Source organism: Nothoprocta perdicaria, unplaced genomic scaffold (assembly GCF_003342845.1).
Source record: "Nothoprocta perdicaria isolate Ctin4 unplaced genomic scaffold, notPer1 scaffold_380, whole genome shotgun sequence".
NCBI classification, from domain to species: domain Eukaryota; kingdom Metazoa; phylum Chordata; class Aves; order Tinamiformes; family Tinamidae; genus Nothoprocta; species Nothoprocta perdicaria.
Genome location: NW_020455622.1, coordinates 115,673 through 131,536, shown reverse-complemented (window position 1 = coordinate 131,536; position 15,864 = coordinate 115,673). Strand labels below are relative to the sequence as shown.

The following is a 15,864-nucleotide window of genomic DNA, read 5'->3' as shown; positions in this document are numbered from 1 at the left end:
TCAGACTTTCTCTTTTGGCTTGAGTTAATGGAAACGTTCTTTAAAGCTCAGCATCAAAGCAGTCACTCCATAAGCTGGAAGCCTTGGTTCTTGTGCCAGCGGCGCCAGCAGCGGCGACTGCTCCCCATAATTAATTAATACTGTATTAATTGTGCCTGTTGCGTGGGGCAGCAGAGGAGGTGCGGTGAGCTCTGCACCCACAGACCTACCTCCTACGGCCCTTGCGCACAGGAGGGAGAGGGTAAAACAGCACCAGGGAATTGCAGAGCTCCACACGGACAAGGTGCTGGAGAGGCTCCCCAAGGACATGGTGAGGGGCACCCAGCCTCGTGGTGACACTTGGATGAAGGATGAAGAAGGGTGCGGAGGGACCTGCCCCCAGCTGCGCCCTCACGCGAGCTGCTCGGCGCGGGCGGCGCCATCTTGGCGCGCAAGCAGCAGGGCCCTCCTGGCAGAGGGGCCCGCGGCCGCCGAGCACCGTGGCGGGGAGGGCTTGGCCGGAGGTCAGGAGATGCTGTGAAATCCCTGGGAAGAGAAAAGGGGAGGAGGAGGAGAGGGAGACTTAGGAAGAATAGCACCCTGTCCTTCCCAGGGCTCCCCCCATGTCACAGTTGCTGCTCACGGCTGGAAGGGCCCCGGGAACACAGCAGTAGTCCACAACCAAAGCAAGGGAGGAGGAGCACAGCAGGAGGAAGAGGCTCTTGCAGCACTGAATGTCACGAAGAAGTGGTTTGGCAGAAGTGTTTCAGGACTTTGGAATAGGTATCTTGTCCCTTAGCAGCCGCACATGACGTTTCTGCGCACAAGTGAGCATAGCAAAGCCGTCCTCGCTGCAGGACTGAGCCTGATGCCGAGGTCAAACTGCTGATCAAGGGGGATTAGGAGGTGGACTCATCTCCTATAAAACATTCAACCCTGTGGACACGTTTAAGTTTTCAATTACAACCTGAAAGTCAGACATAGCTGGCCTCAAATACAACATGAAACAAAGTTTTGACACAACCATTGCACCTGATTTACTCATCTCCTAATTTTTGTACGAGTAAAGAGTTACTTGTTCGTACTGTTAAAAGAATTAAAAAGAACCATGAAAAGCAAGACTAACATGAGAAATCTAAAATCAGAGACCCAAAATGAAAAATGTGTGAAGAACCAGAAAAAAGGGGGAAGACAATAAAGACAATTCTGAATATTTAAAAAATAATAGCGAAGAATTGTACCAGCAATTTAGTATATATTTAATGTCTAACTATGAATCTCTATGAGGACATTCACAGTAAACATAAAATAATGCCGTGAAAGATCATACTATCTAATTCTAAGATGACAAAGCACCGTAACAAACTATATATAGAGAACAAAGAACTAAAACGGGCAGGCACACAGCAAAAAGATTGTGAATTCTGCTTACAGGGAGTAACGTTTACTCCTGAGGAAGGCAAAATACAAGTTAAAATGTTTATCACAGAAAATAGTAGGGGGTTCTTTTTCTTCAGCAGTTTGTGAGAAAGACGAGCAGAAATAAACAGACCTCTAAACTTTATATAATTCTGTGTATAGTCTTAAAAGAATAAAATTTGAGTTAACATAACTAGATCCAGATTAAACTCTTAATTTGTGAATTTGGGGAGCGAAATGGTGCCAAACCTAAGATGCTGATCCTGTCCTGCCCTTTTCTTTCAGCAGTTTGAAAGAAAGAGTAAACAATCTCTCTACATTTTTAGAAAATATAAAGGTAGCTATTTATAGCTGCATTTATTGGAGCTGCTTCCTTATCAGGAAACATGTAGCTGGGAATTACTGTCTGCCTACATCGGAAATTCTTTCAGAGACACAAAAACCCAAAAAGGAAATTTCCCTTCAAAAATATTCTTTGTTTTTTTTGCTGCTGGTGGTTTTAAAATAAAAAAAAAACAGTGCTCTGACCAGGTCACAGCCCCTTCGGGAGGTCTGTTCTGCAAACAAGAACCTTTAAGACACCTGAGGGAAACACAAAAAAATGCTTCTAGAGAACCGTAAGAAAGAGAGCGCTGACAACATGTAAGCTAGGAAAATAATCCTTTTCTCCAGGAGGCCGAAAGAGTGCATTATCCAGAAAGAGCACTACAGTATTTTCCTCTTGACCGTGCATGTTCCTAGCGCTTATCCTCACCAGAAGGCATTAGCTAAATTTATCCCTGTGGCAAGGAGCTGCCTGCCCCAGCAGCGAGGACGGCTGGCTCAGGCCAGGCCTTTGCTGCGCTCGGGACGGCCTCAGAGCATCGCGGCCGAGTTCCTGTCTCCCACTCCACTGCTGCCCTCGCCACCCTCACCATGTGCACAGGGAGGCCCACGCCGAAGGCCAGCGCAACCACTGCCTTGTCCCTTTAGGCAGAAGGCAGAAACCTCACGCTGGGGCTTCCTCCCTTCTGCACATCACTGCAAAGGCTGTGCAGAAAACGGCTAGAATACTGTTTTCCCAAAGGAGACAGGTTTTTGTTTTTCTAGCATGTGTCACATGGTACTACAAGTAATTATGAGACTTGGATAAGGAATCTGCAGTTACAAGGAGCTGCTCAGTAAATCCTCAGATGGGAAGACTGACACTGTCTGCAAGGCAACATTACACCGGGTAATTCTGAGGATTTTACCGCAGGATTTTACCACTACATCCTACATCCCCTGACTGCAGCACACCCCACTCTAAAGGCAGGAAGGATAGGATGGTTAATCATTGGAGATGCTATTTTCATTTTAGCTTGTCACAGCTTAATTTAGCATCTTCATTTTCTCATCCCTTGTAATTGTCATAGAACTACCTTGGCCCTGCTGCCAGTGGATATTTTTTTTTCGGTGGGGTACAGAAGGATACAGAGATCAAAACCAGACAGGCACCCACAGTAAATGAGGCGGGATGCTCACAGCTATTCCCAGGGTGCAAAGCCTCCTAAGTAGAGATGTGGTGCTGAAAGAGTATCCTAATGCTGTGACTCCCCAGATTAATCAATGGTGACTGTTTATTAACTTGCAACACCACAAGCTGTATTTCTATTAAATGTATGAGTAACTCTTTAAGTTCTTAAATGCAGGTCACTGCTATATTAATAGCAATGTGCTAGTCCTGTACAACGCAAAGTTTACATGAGGAGTGGGTCACGTCAGCCTACTATAAGCACAAACAGCTTTTTCCTTAAGTAAGCGTAGAAGCCCAGCTACCTGAACCAGAGCTGCAAACACCTGTTTATGGGCAGAAATGCCAAGAGGTATTTCCGATATTCTCTTTTTCTATTCTACACCTAGAGAGAAAGGTGTGGACTGCACACACGCCTGCCACCACCGCCATGACCCATTCAAACATCTTTAGGCCAGAAAAGAATAATATTGCACAAGCACCCAAAGCAGAGAGTGTTTCCATCCCCATAAACATGTGTAGGAAATGATCTGAGGAGGCTCTTAGATAAGGTGTTGAACTGGGCCTGCAAAAGTGGACAACTCTGTATTGCCGATATTTACTTCAATTAATTCACAAATCACTTAGTCCTTCCACTGCAAAATGGGGAATTGTAAAATGCTTCTAAAAACTTCTCTGTCTAATGGAGATTCCATCATGTTACATGTTAAACGTCAGAACAGGTACCAGCACTGGGGAGAGATGACACAGAAGCTTAGCAAAAGGGACACCCAGCTTCTCAAAACAGACATAATACTTGCTCTCTGTGCACATGTTTGTGCCCATTGCATTAAACCCCAGCACCCTGAAACAGCAATAAGTTTCTTCTCACATTATGTGGCCCCTCCAAGTGCTGTACAATGGCATCTCTTCATATTTCAGTGGCTGAAATCTGTTTTTTTTTTTTTTTTTTTTTTTTTTTTTAATAACAGGAGTGGACACTGCATGCAGGATACATTGTTTCCACGGAGCTTTCTGCAAGACTTTCATGTTTTGCTGCAAGGCACTCGTCACACAATGCTTTGTTATTGCTGAGTTCCTTAGTCCTGACTTACATACAGTTTCTCCTCTGTATTTTCTTTAATTGTATTTTTTTTAATTAATCTTGGACTCTTTACAGTGATTTTATGTCTTAAAAAAATGTGGAAGTCTATGCAACCCAAAACACAACTGTAAAAAAAAACTCAAAGAGATACATTTGGGAATACAAAAAGAAAAGCAAGCTAATTTAAGGTTCACCTATCTTGTCCCTTCAAAACAAAACTAAAAATGCTTCAAACCCAGCAATGCCTTATATGTTCTGCTGTTTTGACTTCTTATTCCTCCACACACTTTTCAGGGGAATTCCACCAGGGATGGGCTTGAATCCCACATTAAAGTGACATTGCTGTCTTTCCCCTCTGAGCAGAGGTGGGTCTGTTTTGAAGACAGAAAACCCTCTCCAGGGTGGAGCTCTCCAGGAGTGTTAAGAGATGGCTGAGTACCAACAAGACCGCCGTGCTGCAAGTGCTCCGGGCCCCTGGACACAGGTCTCTCCCTCAACCACCATCGCGTTGCTTTGCAAGCTCCCGCTGGGACGGAAGGATCTCATGGTCAGTCCCCGAAACCACAGCATTAACCAGGTCTGGAGAACAATTGAGTAAGTGGGATAAATAAATAAATTAAAAAGAGTACTGTTCTTAAAAATGCTCTCTCAAGGAGCAGAAACCAGTTCACAAGGTCAACCTTTGCAACAGATTTTTCACATTCAATATGGATGCCTCTGCCACAGTGACCAGACAGCAGTAAGGGGCTTAAAAATTTAGGATTTAAGTAAATTTGTTTTGTTTGTAAATTAAGTAAAACTGTTTGTAAATTAAGTAAATCCTAGGATGTAAACCAACTGTTTACATCAGGGCTAAGAGAACTAAATGGGTCCTGCGTCAGACCTTGTAAGAAGGAGCTAAGTGATGAGCAAAGACCATGAGTAGAAAAATTTAAAGCATTTTAATTTAAAAACACAGCTTTTCCCAATTGGATCAGCAATGATGTTCTACTCTAACTAAGCTAACATGTTCTGCATGAAGTTATCTCAACTAGAATAGTTTCATCTATATGGCCGGCCATAAGGCAAGTGAATCCGAGACACCCCTACCACCCACACAAATTGCTAAAATCTGCAGACACCCTAAACTCAAATGAACACTCCAGGCTGCCTTTGGAAAGGGCCAGAACAGGTAGGAGGTGGGTAGAGATAACCAGTGTCTCCCATCTGCTTAACCTAACAACTAGATGTAATCCATAAGTATAATTGTAAAGGAGCCAGGGCCAGGCACTTGCATTGACCAAAATCAATCACCAAGGGTGACAGGATGCATAGCTAGCATGTGGCACTACAGCCAGCTTCTCAATAAATTATGAATTGCAAATTGTGTCTCTAGACCACAAAAGAAATATGCTATGGTAGGCACCCCTGTACAGGGTGAACACATTAGCCATACTCTCAATAGCTCCCAAACTAAACGTGCCAGAAAAGTCCATGGTGGAAGAAGAGTAGTACAACTGGGCAACAGCAACCACCACTGTTCTAATTTGTTTTTGTCTCCTCTTTTCATGGGATAGGGCTTGCTCAGAGAAGGATTAGCTTTCCAAAGAGAAAACAAAGTGTAAAGTAGAAAGGAGCTTAGAAGAAATGGTAAGTATATGAAGGACAATAAGAGAGAGGAAAAAGGCCAAGGAGTTCACACTGTCAGAGAAAGAGCAAAGAAGGGTCTGGAAGAAGACAATCATCTGAGAAAGAGGCCAGTGCAGATCCTGCTAAAAATCAGTGGGAATTTAATCGCTCATTTCAGTGGGACTAAGATTAGTTTAGTCATTAATTTAACATTCTGGCCATCTCTCACACTCCCTTTGTCTTATGCAGCTTTTATTTTATTTTCCCTGTATGTGCGTCAGTCAGTTTTGTTCCACAAAGATCCTTCCAAAGCAAATATTTTTATTGCTCACTGCTCTAAATGTGGCTTAGGGTGAAGGGCTTTTTTTTTTTTTTTTTTTTCTCTTCTCACTACATACTTGCAGTTCAATGCACTGAATATTCTAGTAACTAAATAACAATACGCTCAGTGCTTGGAAGTGGCTTTTCCAGCTGCTAGCCAAAATTGTAGAATAATTAACAGGTACCAAAGGATTAATAAAAGGAGTCGCATAATTAATAGACAGCATGCAGGAAAAAAAGGATCCTTAGCAACCATGACAGTGTTGTTGACTCCTCCTCCTTCTCTTAATTGTTTCCTGCATTCCTTAAAAAAAACAGAAAAGAAGAAAAAAGAAGAAAAAAGAAGAAAAAAAGTAGAAAAAAAAGAAGAGAAGGAAGAGAAGGAAGAGAAGAGAAGAGAAGAGAAGAGAAGAGAAGAGAAGAGAAGAGAAGAGAAGAGAAGNGAGAAGAGAAGAGAAGAGAAGAGAAGAGAAGAGAAGAGAAGAGAAGAGAAGAGAAGAGAAGAGAAGAGAAGAGAAGAGAAGAGAAGAGAAGAGAAAAGTTGCCCTTAAAACCAAAATGATGCATATAAGCAACAGTGTATGATCAGGAGCAAAACACACCATGAACTGCTTTCAGCTCTGCTATATGCCTTACCTTAAGGAACCTGCCCAGTTGTACAGGCCCATCAACAGCTTGCACTACCATAGTGTTCTGTGCAAACTTAAGGGTTACATGGGGGGCTCTTTCTAAAGAGTAGCAGAGCCAAGCTCATAAAGATGTAGAACCAGTGCAGAACCACTATATTGGTCTCCACTGTTACCAAATGCAGATAAAAATAGGCAGGCAGGCATAGGTGGCCTACAAAACACCAACTAAAAGTGAAAGCCTTTAATATAAATATCATAGAAAATTAAATTCATTTCCATCCTCCTAAGAGTGGCAGAGACAGTTACTACAGGGGGCCAGAGACACTGAAATAAAGCAAGTGATCTAACTAGTTCTGTGCAACCAGGTCTGAACAATTTACAGGTAAGTTCTTACCGTTCTCCACTACCACTACAAAAAACAAAACAAAACAAAAAAAAAAAGTATGACCGCAGTCAAAAAATTCAAGACGACGACAGCACTAAACTCCTCAGGCAAAAGTCCTTCCTTGTGAGGTGATGGAGGTGCATTAACATCTAGACCACGTCATTTTATTCCGAATACCAGCGCAGACTGTTGGGAATTCAGAAAAAAGCAACAGGAGGAAAAGTTAGTTGTTGCCCAGAGTAACTGGCTGATGTGTACCGAAAGGTACATACAATTTGCCTTGTGACAACAATGGGCTGCAGGTATATGAAGGTCACTAACACTAAAGGCAAATAAATTAGGTAAGAAGAAGAAATGAACTCTTGTTCACAGTTTTATCAGTAGAAGCTGTGAAATCCTTGTTTGTGAAATAGTGTCCATCTCCCTGCACAAGACACACACAGTCCCAAGGGAAGGTGACCTTGGAGATGAAAATCAGGCTGCACAAAGTGACCGCAACATGCAAGGCACAGGTGAATCATGCACCAGAGCATGCAACACGTCTCTTCCCAGGGCTGACACGCTGTGTCTCTTGCTGACAAACCTTTATGTTCAAACAAGAAGAAAGGAAATCATGGAGACTTTACCACATAATTGCAGTCGTTGTTGTAGGAGAGGGAGCAAAATGCCTTATTTTCATCTTGTCTATCTTTTCCCTCTGATCCAGTGCATATTAATAGCACAGGAAGGTACTCATAATCATCTTTCTTAAATGTGGTACCCTCCATCCAATTCCAAGAACTTTTTACCACAAGCTATTGGCCAAAGCACCAAATAAGTAACTAGTGACATAGTACCAGGCCAGATAAAAAGGTTGAAAAGAAAAAGGATTGCTTTCTTCCTGGAGGAGTATGCAGTAAATTTTCTCATAGAAAACGGGTATGCAAATAGCTTTTGGGCTTCCAACTATTTCAGCATTCTTAATTATCACAACATTTGGGTAGTCATTAACTTACAACATTTAAGAATCTTTACATCCCTGTTATTTTGATTTTACAGCAGAGAAACCAAGTCAAATCATCCAAGGTCACAAAAGGCATCAAGAGCCAAGCCCTGTGTGAGAGCTGAACTTGCTTCTCCTGAACTTTTGCCACCACCTCAACTTCCTGAACACCCTACCTGACGTTAGTGCAGCAGAGATCACACACACATGCTGCAGAGCTACCGCGAGCTACGCACCAGGGACAAGGAACAAACTTGAAATCACGGTGCTTTCAGCCTACATACCTAAAACAGGGGAAAACACGTTCTCCAGCTGATAACTTATTTACAACACCCCAATACTTAGTTACTAGGAAAGCAGGGCTGAGTATGTTTATAAGGACAGGGCAAAAGTCCCTTACAGAGAAGTACAATACCAGAGAAAGGTGTGCATTATCAGAAAATGACCCTCACTATCCCAGACCTTTAACTATCCCAGACTGATTACACTGCAATTCTACACTACAGGAGTAGGGCAGGCTGGGATCAAAGTAGTCGATTAAAACAAGAAAGTGTCTGAAGGGCGAAAGTGTCTTCCCATCACTGCCAGGAAGAGGAGGTTCTCTCTATACTGACCACAGAGAAGGAGGAGTGCTCTGTATGCTTGCAGCAAAGAGTGATATGCAGCTCAACCTCTTCATCCTTGCATTTCCAATTTTTACCTGTCTCTGGATTAAATCAGTTTGGCATGGTGCAGACCCATTTGCCCATCAAACAGTGAGGAATGATTTATTACACCAAAGGCAACTGTCTACTAATTGTCCTGACACTATCATCACCTTAAACATGAGAAATAGTGACATTTCTAATAGAAAAAAATACATCTAGAGTCCACTCATGTTCATCAGGGACATGTGTTTCTTGTTCTACCTTTTTCCTCTGTATTTGATTGCCACCAGAAGGCTTGGGCCAACCACTGCTTTCAGTTACATCTGCCTTTAGCGTAGCTCTGGAACTTGCGAGTCAGCAGAAATGAAAAGTAAGGTTCGGGGCTAAATTCTGCTTTTGTTTCGGTAAATGTCCCCAGAACGTCACGGAAACAGAGACTGACTGGAGGCCTGCTTGGCCATCAGCGCTGTGTGTGACTGCCAAAACTTACCACATCTCCCCCTTGCACTGGAGTGAGAGTTAAGAGTGGCTATTACACTTCACCTAATCAATAAAACAAAATAAGGCCAGAGCCAAACAAAATCTCAGATTTAAAAATCCTCAAGTTTTCGTGATCTAGACCTCCAAGCTTGTACATAATTGCATAGTCTGAACTATGATTTAGCTCCTTTGCCTGACTCTGAAGGTATTCAGACTTAGGCCTGAAGCTCTCTTTGCGACACACACCTTTAGAGAAAATAAAAAAAAATAAAAAAGGGGAGTGGGGAAGGGCAGAAAGGGGAGCTGAGGGGAGGAGAGTCCATGGAGAAACTGCAGAATCTGACATTCATACCTCTTGAACCTTATGACATGAGATCAAAAAGGTGTGTATTTATTTCTGTACTTGATAATAGGAAGACCATTCCTGGAATACTATCTCCCGTTCTGTTGTCCTCACTTTAAGACATTTGAAGTGGGAACAGTTCACAGTAGATGATACAAACAGAATTTGAAATCTGGAACCTAAACAGAAAGACTGACAGGAAGAAGCAGCTCTGCCTATACAGCTTAGCCAAGAAAAGGTTAAGAAGCAACTTTATCCAAAAGCACCTTTCATCAACTGTAGTCTTTGACAATATTTAGCAGGAAAGGCAATAATGAGATCTAATAGTTGGAAACTGAAGCTCGACTAATTCAAACTATAAATAGGGCACTTAAAAAAGAAGGGCAAATAGGGAGTATAATTAAGCATTTAAGGAACCTATCTAGCTACCTTATATATTCCCCATCACTGAAGTCTTTTTATAAGAGCAGGAATCTTTCTGCATAACATGCTGTAGCTCAGGAATAGGCTTAAACAAAGAACTTAGTGAAGTTCTGTAAGTTAAGCTGTATCAGAGATGTTTTTAGATATCCATAATGATCTCTCTGCCCTAGCTATGAATCTATATCCTTTAAAAAGTGGTTCTAAATGAGACAATGCTTGGGTGAATAATTATTACATACTGAGCTACAAATACTACCCTACCATGAACTAGAACTACTAATGCTATGTGAACGTGCTCCAAGTGTTTTACAATCTGAGACACTGACCATGGAAGAATATTCCACAGATATGTAATGATTAATCTTCTGTGTTTTTACACTACAACAAGTCAGATTGGTGTGGAAATATTACTGGGAGGGAAGCCTTCTTGCAAATCTTAGCTGCCAGTCAAAAATCAGGGCAAAAGTTTGAATCACACCTATAAAACATTGCAAAAAAACGTTTTCACTGGAAAGAAACCTTATGAGCTTCATCCTTTGTCTAGCATGCTGGCTAGTTGGTGTGAGGGAAGCTGGTAGTGTAACACGGGACCCGCACTTTTTCATATCAAGAGTCTCTGCCATCCAATCTAGTACATCTGTTATACCCTGCTGTGAAAGCAGTAAGTAAACAGAAAACCAGCAATGATCTTAAGATGTGAGGAGGACATCTGTAGTTCCCACAGCAGAAGTAACAGGAAAGATAAATATCTTCAGTACTGACTGAAGTGATGGTGGGGGGAGTGCCTGGGGTTGAAACCCACAGAGGAGAGAGAAATTGCTTGTGTGCTGGACTGTGAGTCTAAGTTTTGACAGAAGCATAAAAATGTACCATGGCAGCAAGTACTCACTGGTCTGGCCAGTAGCCACGAGCACCAGCAAGCAGCTTGTGGGAGCTCCAGGCCATCAAGGCAGTGGCAGCCCCACTCGGTAATGATTACTGTTTGCATCGGAAGCACATCAAAGGTGCAGCCTGGGCTGCGCGGCAGCACGCGCAGGAGAGAGCATGAGGCAGAAAACAGGACTGCGCAGACTGCCCTGCGGGCAGAGAGTGACCTTGGGGCAGTTTCAGTCATGGGCCAGCAAGGGAGGGAACAGAGCATTGCAACAAGGCTGGGAGAAGAGTCCGCGTCCAGAAAGAGGAGTGTGGCTGCAGGACGGCTGAGGACAGGAAGGAGGAAACCTAATGATAAAACGTGGTCATTTTTTGACAGAAAGACTGCCTCGCAGATCTCTTCTGAAATCACAGACCTCTTTGTCAGATGGCACCACACAGAACTACATTTGCCCCTGGCTACATTTGTATGACAAGTTGCACAGGAATGTAACATCTGATGAAAGTTCACTTAAAATTCTAGTATACACCAAAGTAATTTCCTTTACTAGAAGGGAAAATTCTACCCTTATCCCCATTCCATCACACTAGCTCACCTCCCATCGACCAACAGCCCTTGGCCTTTCCTATTCCTCTCTGGAGCACTAAATCATCCCAGCAAGGAAAGGCCTGGCTCTGGCCTTGCCCTCAGCTCCAGTTTTAGTTTCAGCGTCAGTGAAGCGCCCTTCCTCCTTTGCAGCATCCTTTTGTGTGCAGCCGAGCTCCTTCTTCCTCCTTTGCCTCTCCGTATGCCTCTGTTGGCATTCAGGCTCCACAGCAAAGAGCCTGGGCACCAGCATAATTTACCACCAAGGCCCACAACCAATCTGAAAAATACCCACAGCGCAACCACTTGCCATGGTCAGGGAAAGTCACTCCTTGCGCTGCAGGGCAGCGCCAAGCGATTCCTGAGGCGCGGATAGGGCCCGTGACGCTTCCCCTCAGAACGAAACCCCTGTGCTTCTGCCCATCATGGGAAAACAAGCCAAAGCCATACAGCCAGGAGGCAGGGAAAGTCTGTGCTGTACTTCTGAGTAATTTCCTTTTTTTTTTTTTTTTTTAATTTAAAAAAAGAAAAGCTCAGAAAATTGAAGAGAGAAATGGCCAAAGCGCGGGGGCCTCCCTGCTGCCGCCCCGTGCTGAAGCTGCGCCCTCCCGCCGCGCCGCGGCCTCCCTCCCTGCCGCCGCGCGGACACTCACGCAGGTGCGCCGGCAGGCGGATCGCGTCTTCCTCCATCCTGATCGCTCGAGGCACTGGGACATGTAGTGGTGACGAGGAAGTGTAATTTGGTACCGGGCTCGCTGGAGGTGTGTACGAAATTCTTTCCTGCTGTTAAAAGAGAACGGGAGGGGGGCGAGGAGGGGGAAGAGAGAAAGAAAGAGAAAGAGGACAAGGTGAACTTTGGAGCAGAGGTGTGAAACGCAGCCCGGGCGGGGGAAGCGGGTGGAAGGAAGGAAGCGAGCGGTGGCGGCGGGGGCGAGCGGCGCTGGCCGCGCTGCCCGGGCTGCCGCGGCGCCCTCCAGCCGCTCGCTGGCTCGCGCGGCCCGGCCTGCGCTCGCGTCGCCGCGCTCCCAGCCCCGAGCCAGGCACCACAGAGCTTTCCGGGCAGCGATTTTAATTTTCAAAAGGTCCAGGGTTTTCTCAGAAATTTGCCGAGGGAGGAAAGGGAAGTGACATACAAGGGGGGAGACTCTGGGGGTTTTGTGCTGTGAAAATCTGAGAGCCATCGCGGAGCCTGAGCATGCAAGGCTTATTATGCAGAGCCCTGCAAACATGACACCAAGTACTGACAAAACCGCCGTGATTTGAGCATGATTATTAAGTATTTAACACTTCGTACTTTCAGAGTACTTTACAGACATTAAGTAATTAGTTCTGGCTTCACTAAAGAAAATGATACTCTATCGCTAAAAACTACTCCGTTTACCATTGTGTAATGCAGTACTTTTCTTCTCACCTAAATGAGTTATTAGCAGTTTCTTTGAAGTAGTTAAACTTGCAACCTAGTAAGTCAGCATACAGAAAGCAGCAAAGCAAGGACAGTCAAACAGAGTTGAAGGGCAATTTGCAAATGTTGCATTAGTTTCATAATTGTCATCATTTGTTTTTTCACTTGCAAAAGTACCTGCCAAGAAATTTAAGACTGAAATTTCCTCTGATCCATCAGAAAAAAATCTTCCATACTCTAAGCAAGTACTGTAGTCACAACACAGATTACACTCCTTGTAAATAAACATAGCCACAATTTTGCAGGAACATAAAAAAATTATTATCATATGCTTGCAAGAAGGCAAGACATGTTATTTCTAAAGCTGGGCTGCTGACATTAAATGACAGCAATGCAGCCAGCCTGGACATAACTAGAAGGAACACTTTCACTCCAGTGTTTTTTATGGGAAAGCATAGGTTCAGTTGCCCATGATCAGCCTGATCATGTGGTCATCAAGTGGAAAAGACCAACTCAGTGTTTTGAGCAAGAACAGGTAATCACTTCTGTAACAACCACTGCTATCACAACAGTGTGACAAGGAATCAGGCCGACGCCAATAGAACCTCTTGTAGAATATAACATTAACACCCCAACTACTGCCACAAGGAATAAAACCAAAAACTCTAGATGCGTACTAACTCCCTCAGGAGCTCACTCAGAATATGACTTTTTCCTCCTCTCCCCCATTATGTTGTAACCACCCCTGCTGACAGGCGTAGTAGAGAGGACTGAAGGCAAGTAGTGAATAAACGGTCCATTTTAGAACCGTTCAGGGTCCCCATGGTGTTCTCCTGAGAGTACACTTGTTGCGGCTCTCAAAATTCAGTATTTTTTCAGCAGAAAGTTTCCGCTACTTTCTCATTTTAACCTCCAAAAGTGCCCTTTAACATATTTTTGTGTCCAGTCAGCTTCCACTTATCATTGTCCGGGTAACAGTAATCCATTAGGTAATATAAATTTAGCTTTTCTAATTAAGAAGAAGGGATGTTCATTGAGATATGTTGAAAAATACACCTGCAGAGCTATAAAACATTCTGCTTTCAATTTATGCAATTCACCGCCTGACCTGAAATGGCTGACTCTATGCTTCATGTTCCGGTGTGGTCCACCTCTCTCTGCTCGGAGCAAATTCAACAGTTGGATGGGCAATTTGCACCTTTGCATCTCTGCTGCATGTAGTAATGGCTAGAAACAAGACCAGGCATTTCCTAGTGTTTTCTGCTGCAATCCACAATTCAGATAATCGAACCACACTGCAAACACACATTTTGCTTGTTGAATGAGGTATTTATAAAAAGAGGAACGCTTTTGAAACGGAGCCATACAGATGCCTGCCGCTGCAAAGAGGCGCTAGAGGACAGATGGAAGACCTGAAGCTGTTCTTCCCTGCAAGAGCGCAAAGTGCAGCCCTACTTCAGGCTCCATTTCATGCCAACAGAAATACTGAATCACCACTGCAAGGACAAGCACAAAGTGGTTTCAAACTCCCTGGCCAGCAGCTGGAGGAGAGTAGAAGCAGCACACGAAACCCAAGTCAGAAGCCTATGCACTTCCCTCAAACCCAGATACGATGCTGTGAGTACCCGCTGCCCTTCTCTCAGCAGAGATTAAACTCCTAAAGGCATGCAGTAATCTGATTTACACCAAGACAGTTTCAGTGAGACTTCTTCTTATAAATAAAAATATCTGATTCATTGGTTCCTAGTACTTGTAAGATCAGGACAATAGTAAATGAAAAAAAAAAGATGTGAAAACACAGACTTGCTCATTTTGTCCTAGCTGTTTTTCCATGTGCTGGCCGCAGTAAGAAGTGAATCAGTAGCATTTGCAGAACACATTTTATAAGGCACAGAGGGGATTTTGATGCCTGTCTCTTATTTGGGCCTTTGAAATGTCCTCTTGTACTAATTCTGCATTTTTCAGTACCTTTACCCCAAATATCAAAACAATAAAACTATTTGCAGATATTAGGTAAATCAGAAACACAGACAACTTGAGTTTCAGAAAGAGCAAAGCTCCAATGAGCTAAGCACTGTCAGACCTAAGACATCTCAAAAAAGGTGGCCCATGAAAAGCATGGGCCTCTCTGGGGCAACAGACTTAAGCGCATTCTGCAAGGGCAGGACTCACGACTGTCCCAGACAGATTTCTGAAAGGTAAGGACTAAAGTCACAGGGAGGTCAAGGTCCTGGGCTTGTGGAAAATGAGAGCTGGAAGCAGAGCTTTAAACACCTTCCCAGTCGTGCAGCTGAGCTGAGCTCCATGCTTCCACCACGCACAAACTTCTGTGTACTTCAAGGTGTGAACGTACAAGGTCACGTTCAGTCCTCTGATCTTTTTGAGGCTCTTTAGAGTCCCACTCCCAGGAGATGGCTATGTGTTTACACCACTGGGAACAAATTTTCTGGGAATGCATTTTAATCCTCTAAGGCACCTTTTAAACAAAAATATGGGTGGTATCTTGTGCTTTTATGATTACACAATCAGATTCTCTGCTACTAGGGATGTTTCTGAAAGAGTTTTGTAACCAGTCGGTTTAATATTTCCCCTTACATTAAGGCCAAGAAAGGACGGTTCAATGCTAGGGTTGTTCAAGCAACAGACTGGGAGGCAGGATGTACAGTGCTCAATCCCGTTCTGCTACCAGCCAGTGGCTGTGCTTGAGCAACTTGACAGCCTCGCTGCAGCTCAGCTTACTGGTAAGCGAGGCTAAGTCAATACACATTCGGTGTGCTCCTCTGAGATTACTGGTGACGAGTGCTAGAACAGAGCTTGGCGATGCTGCGTTCCAGACTTGCCGCCTGCCAGGGCTTTCTAGAAGCACTTCATCCTGCAAATGACCAAATGCACAGCCCCAAACAACTGCTATCTACAAACAGCAGCTCCCTAATATTTGGCCAGCAGCCGTGAGGCTATGAGGTGGGTACAGCACTTGGCACGTTGCTTGCTGTTGTTGTAGCTTCTGAAAGGCGTTCTTCAGCTCATGATGAGTCAGGCGAAGTTTCACTGTGAAACCTCACTGCGATTACAACATTGAATGAAGACGCTAAGTTAACCTTTAAGGAGACCCTGTCTGGGGTTCACTGCAGTGGCTGCTGCTCCAACAGTGCCATCTAGACAGCCACCCAGGGCTGCCAAGGCTGGGGCCTGCTTTCAGCTGCCTGCTACA

The 15,864-nt window shown here is 44.1% G+C and overlaps 1 protein-coding gene across 1 annotated transcript in view; it reads right to left on the bottom strand.

Annotated features, from left to right (window-relative positions):
* The window catches only part of ETV6 (ETS variant 6), an 86,777-nt gene extending 74,142 nt beyond the window's left edge, over window positions 1-12,635 (bottom strand). Inside the window, exons 1-2 of the mRNA XM_026044772.1 lie at window positions 12,606-12,635; window positions 11,905-12,034 (exon numbers count right to left, since the gene is read on the bottom strand). Of these exons, the coding sequence (XP_025900557.1) occupies window positions 11,905-12,034; window positions 12,606-12,635 (160 nt within the window). The remainder of the gene's footprint in view (window positions 1-11,904; window positions 12,035-12,605) is intronic.
* Between the last annotated feature and the right edge of the window lie 3,229 nt (window positions 12,636-15,864).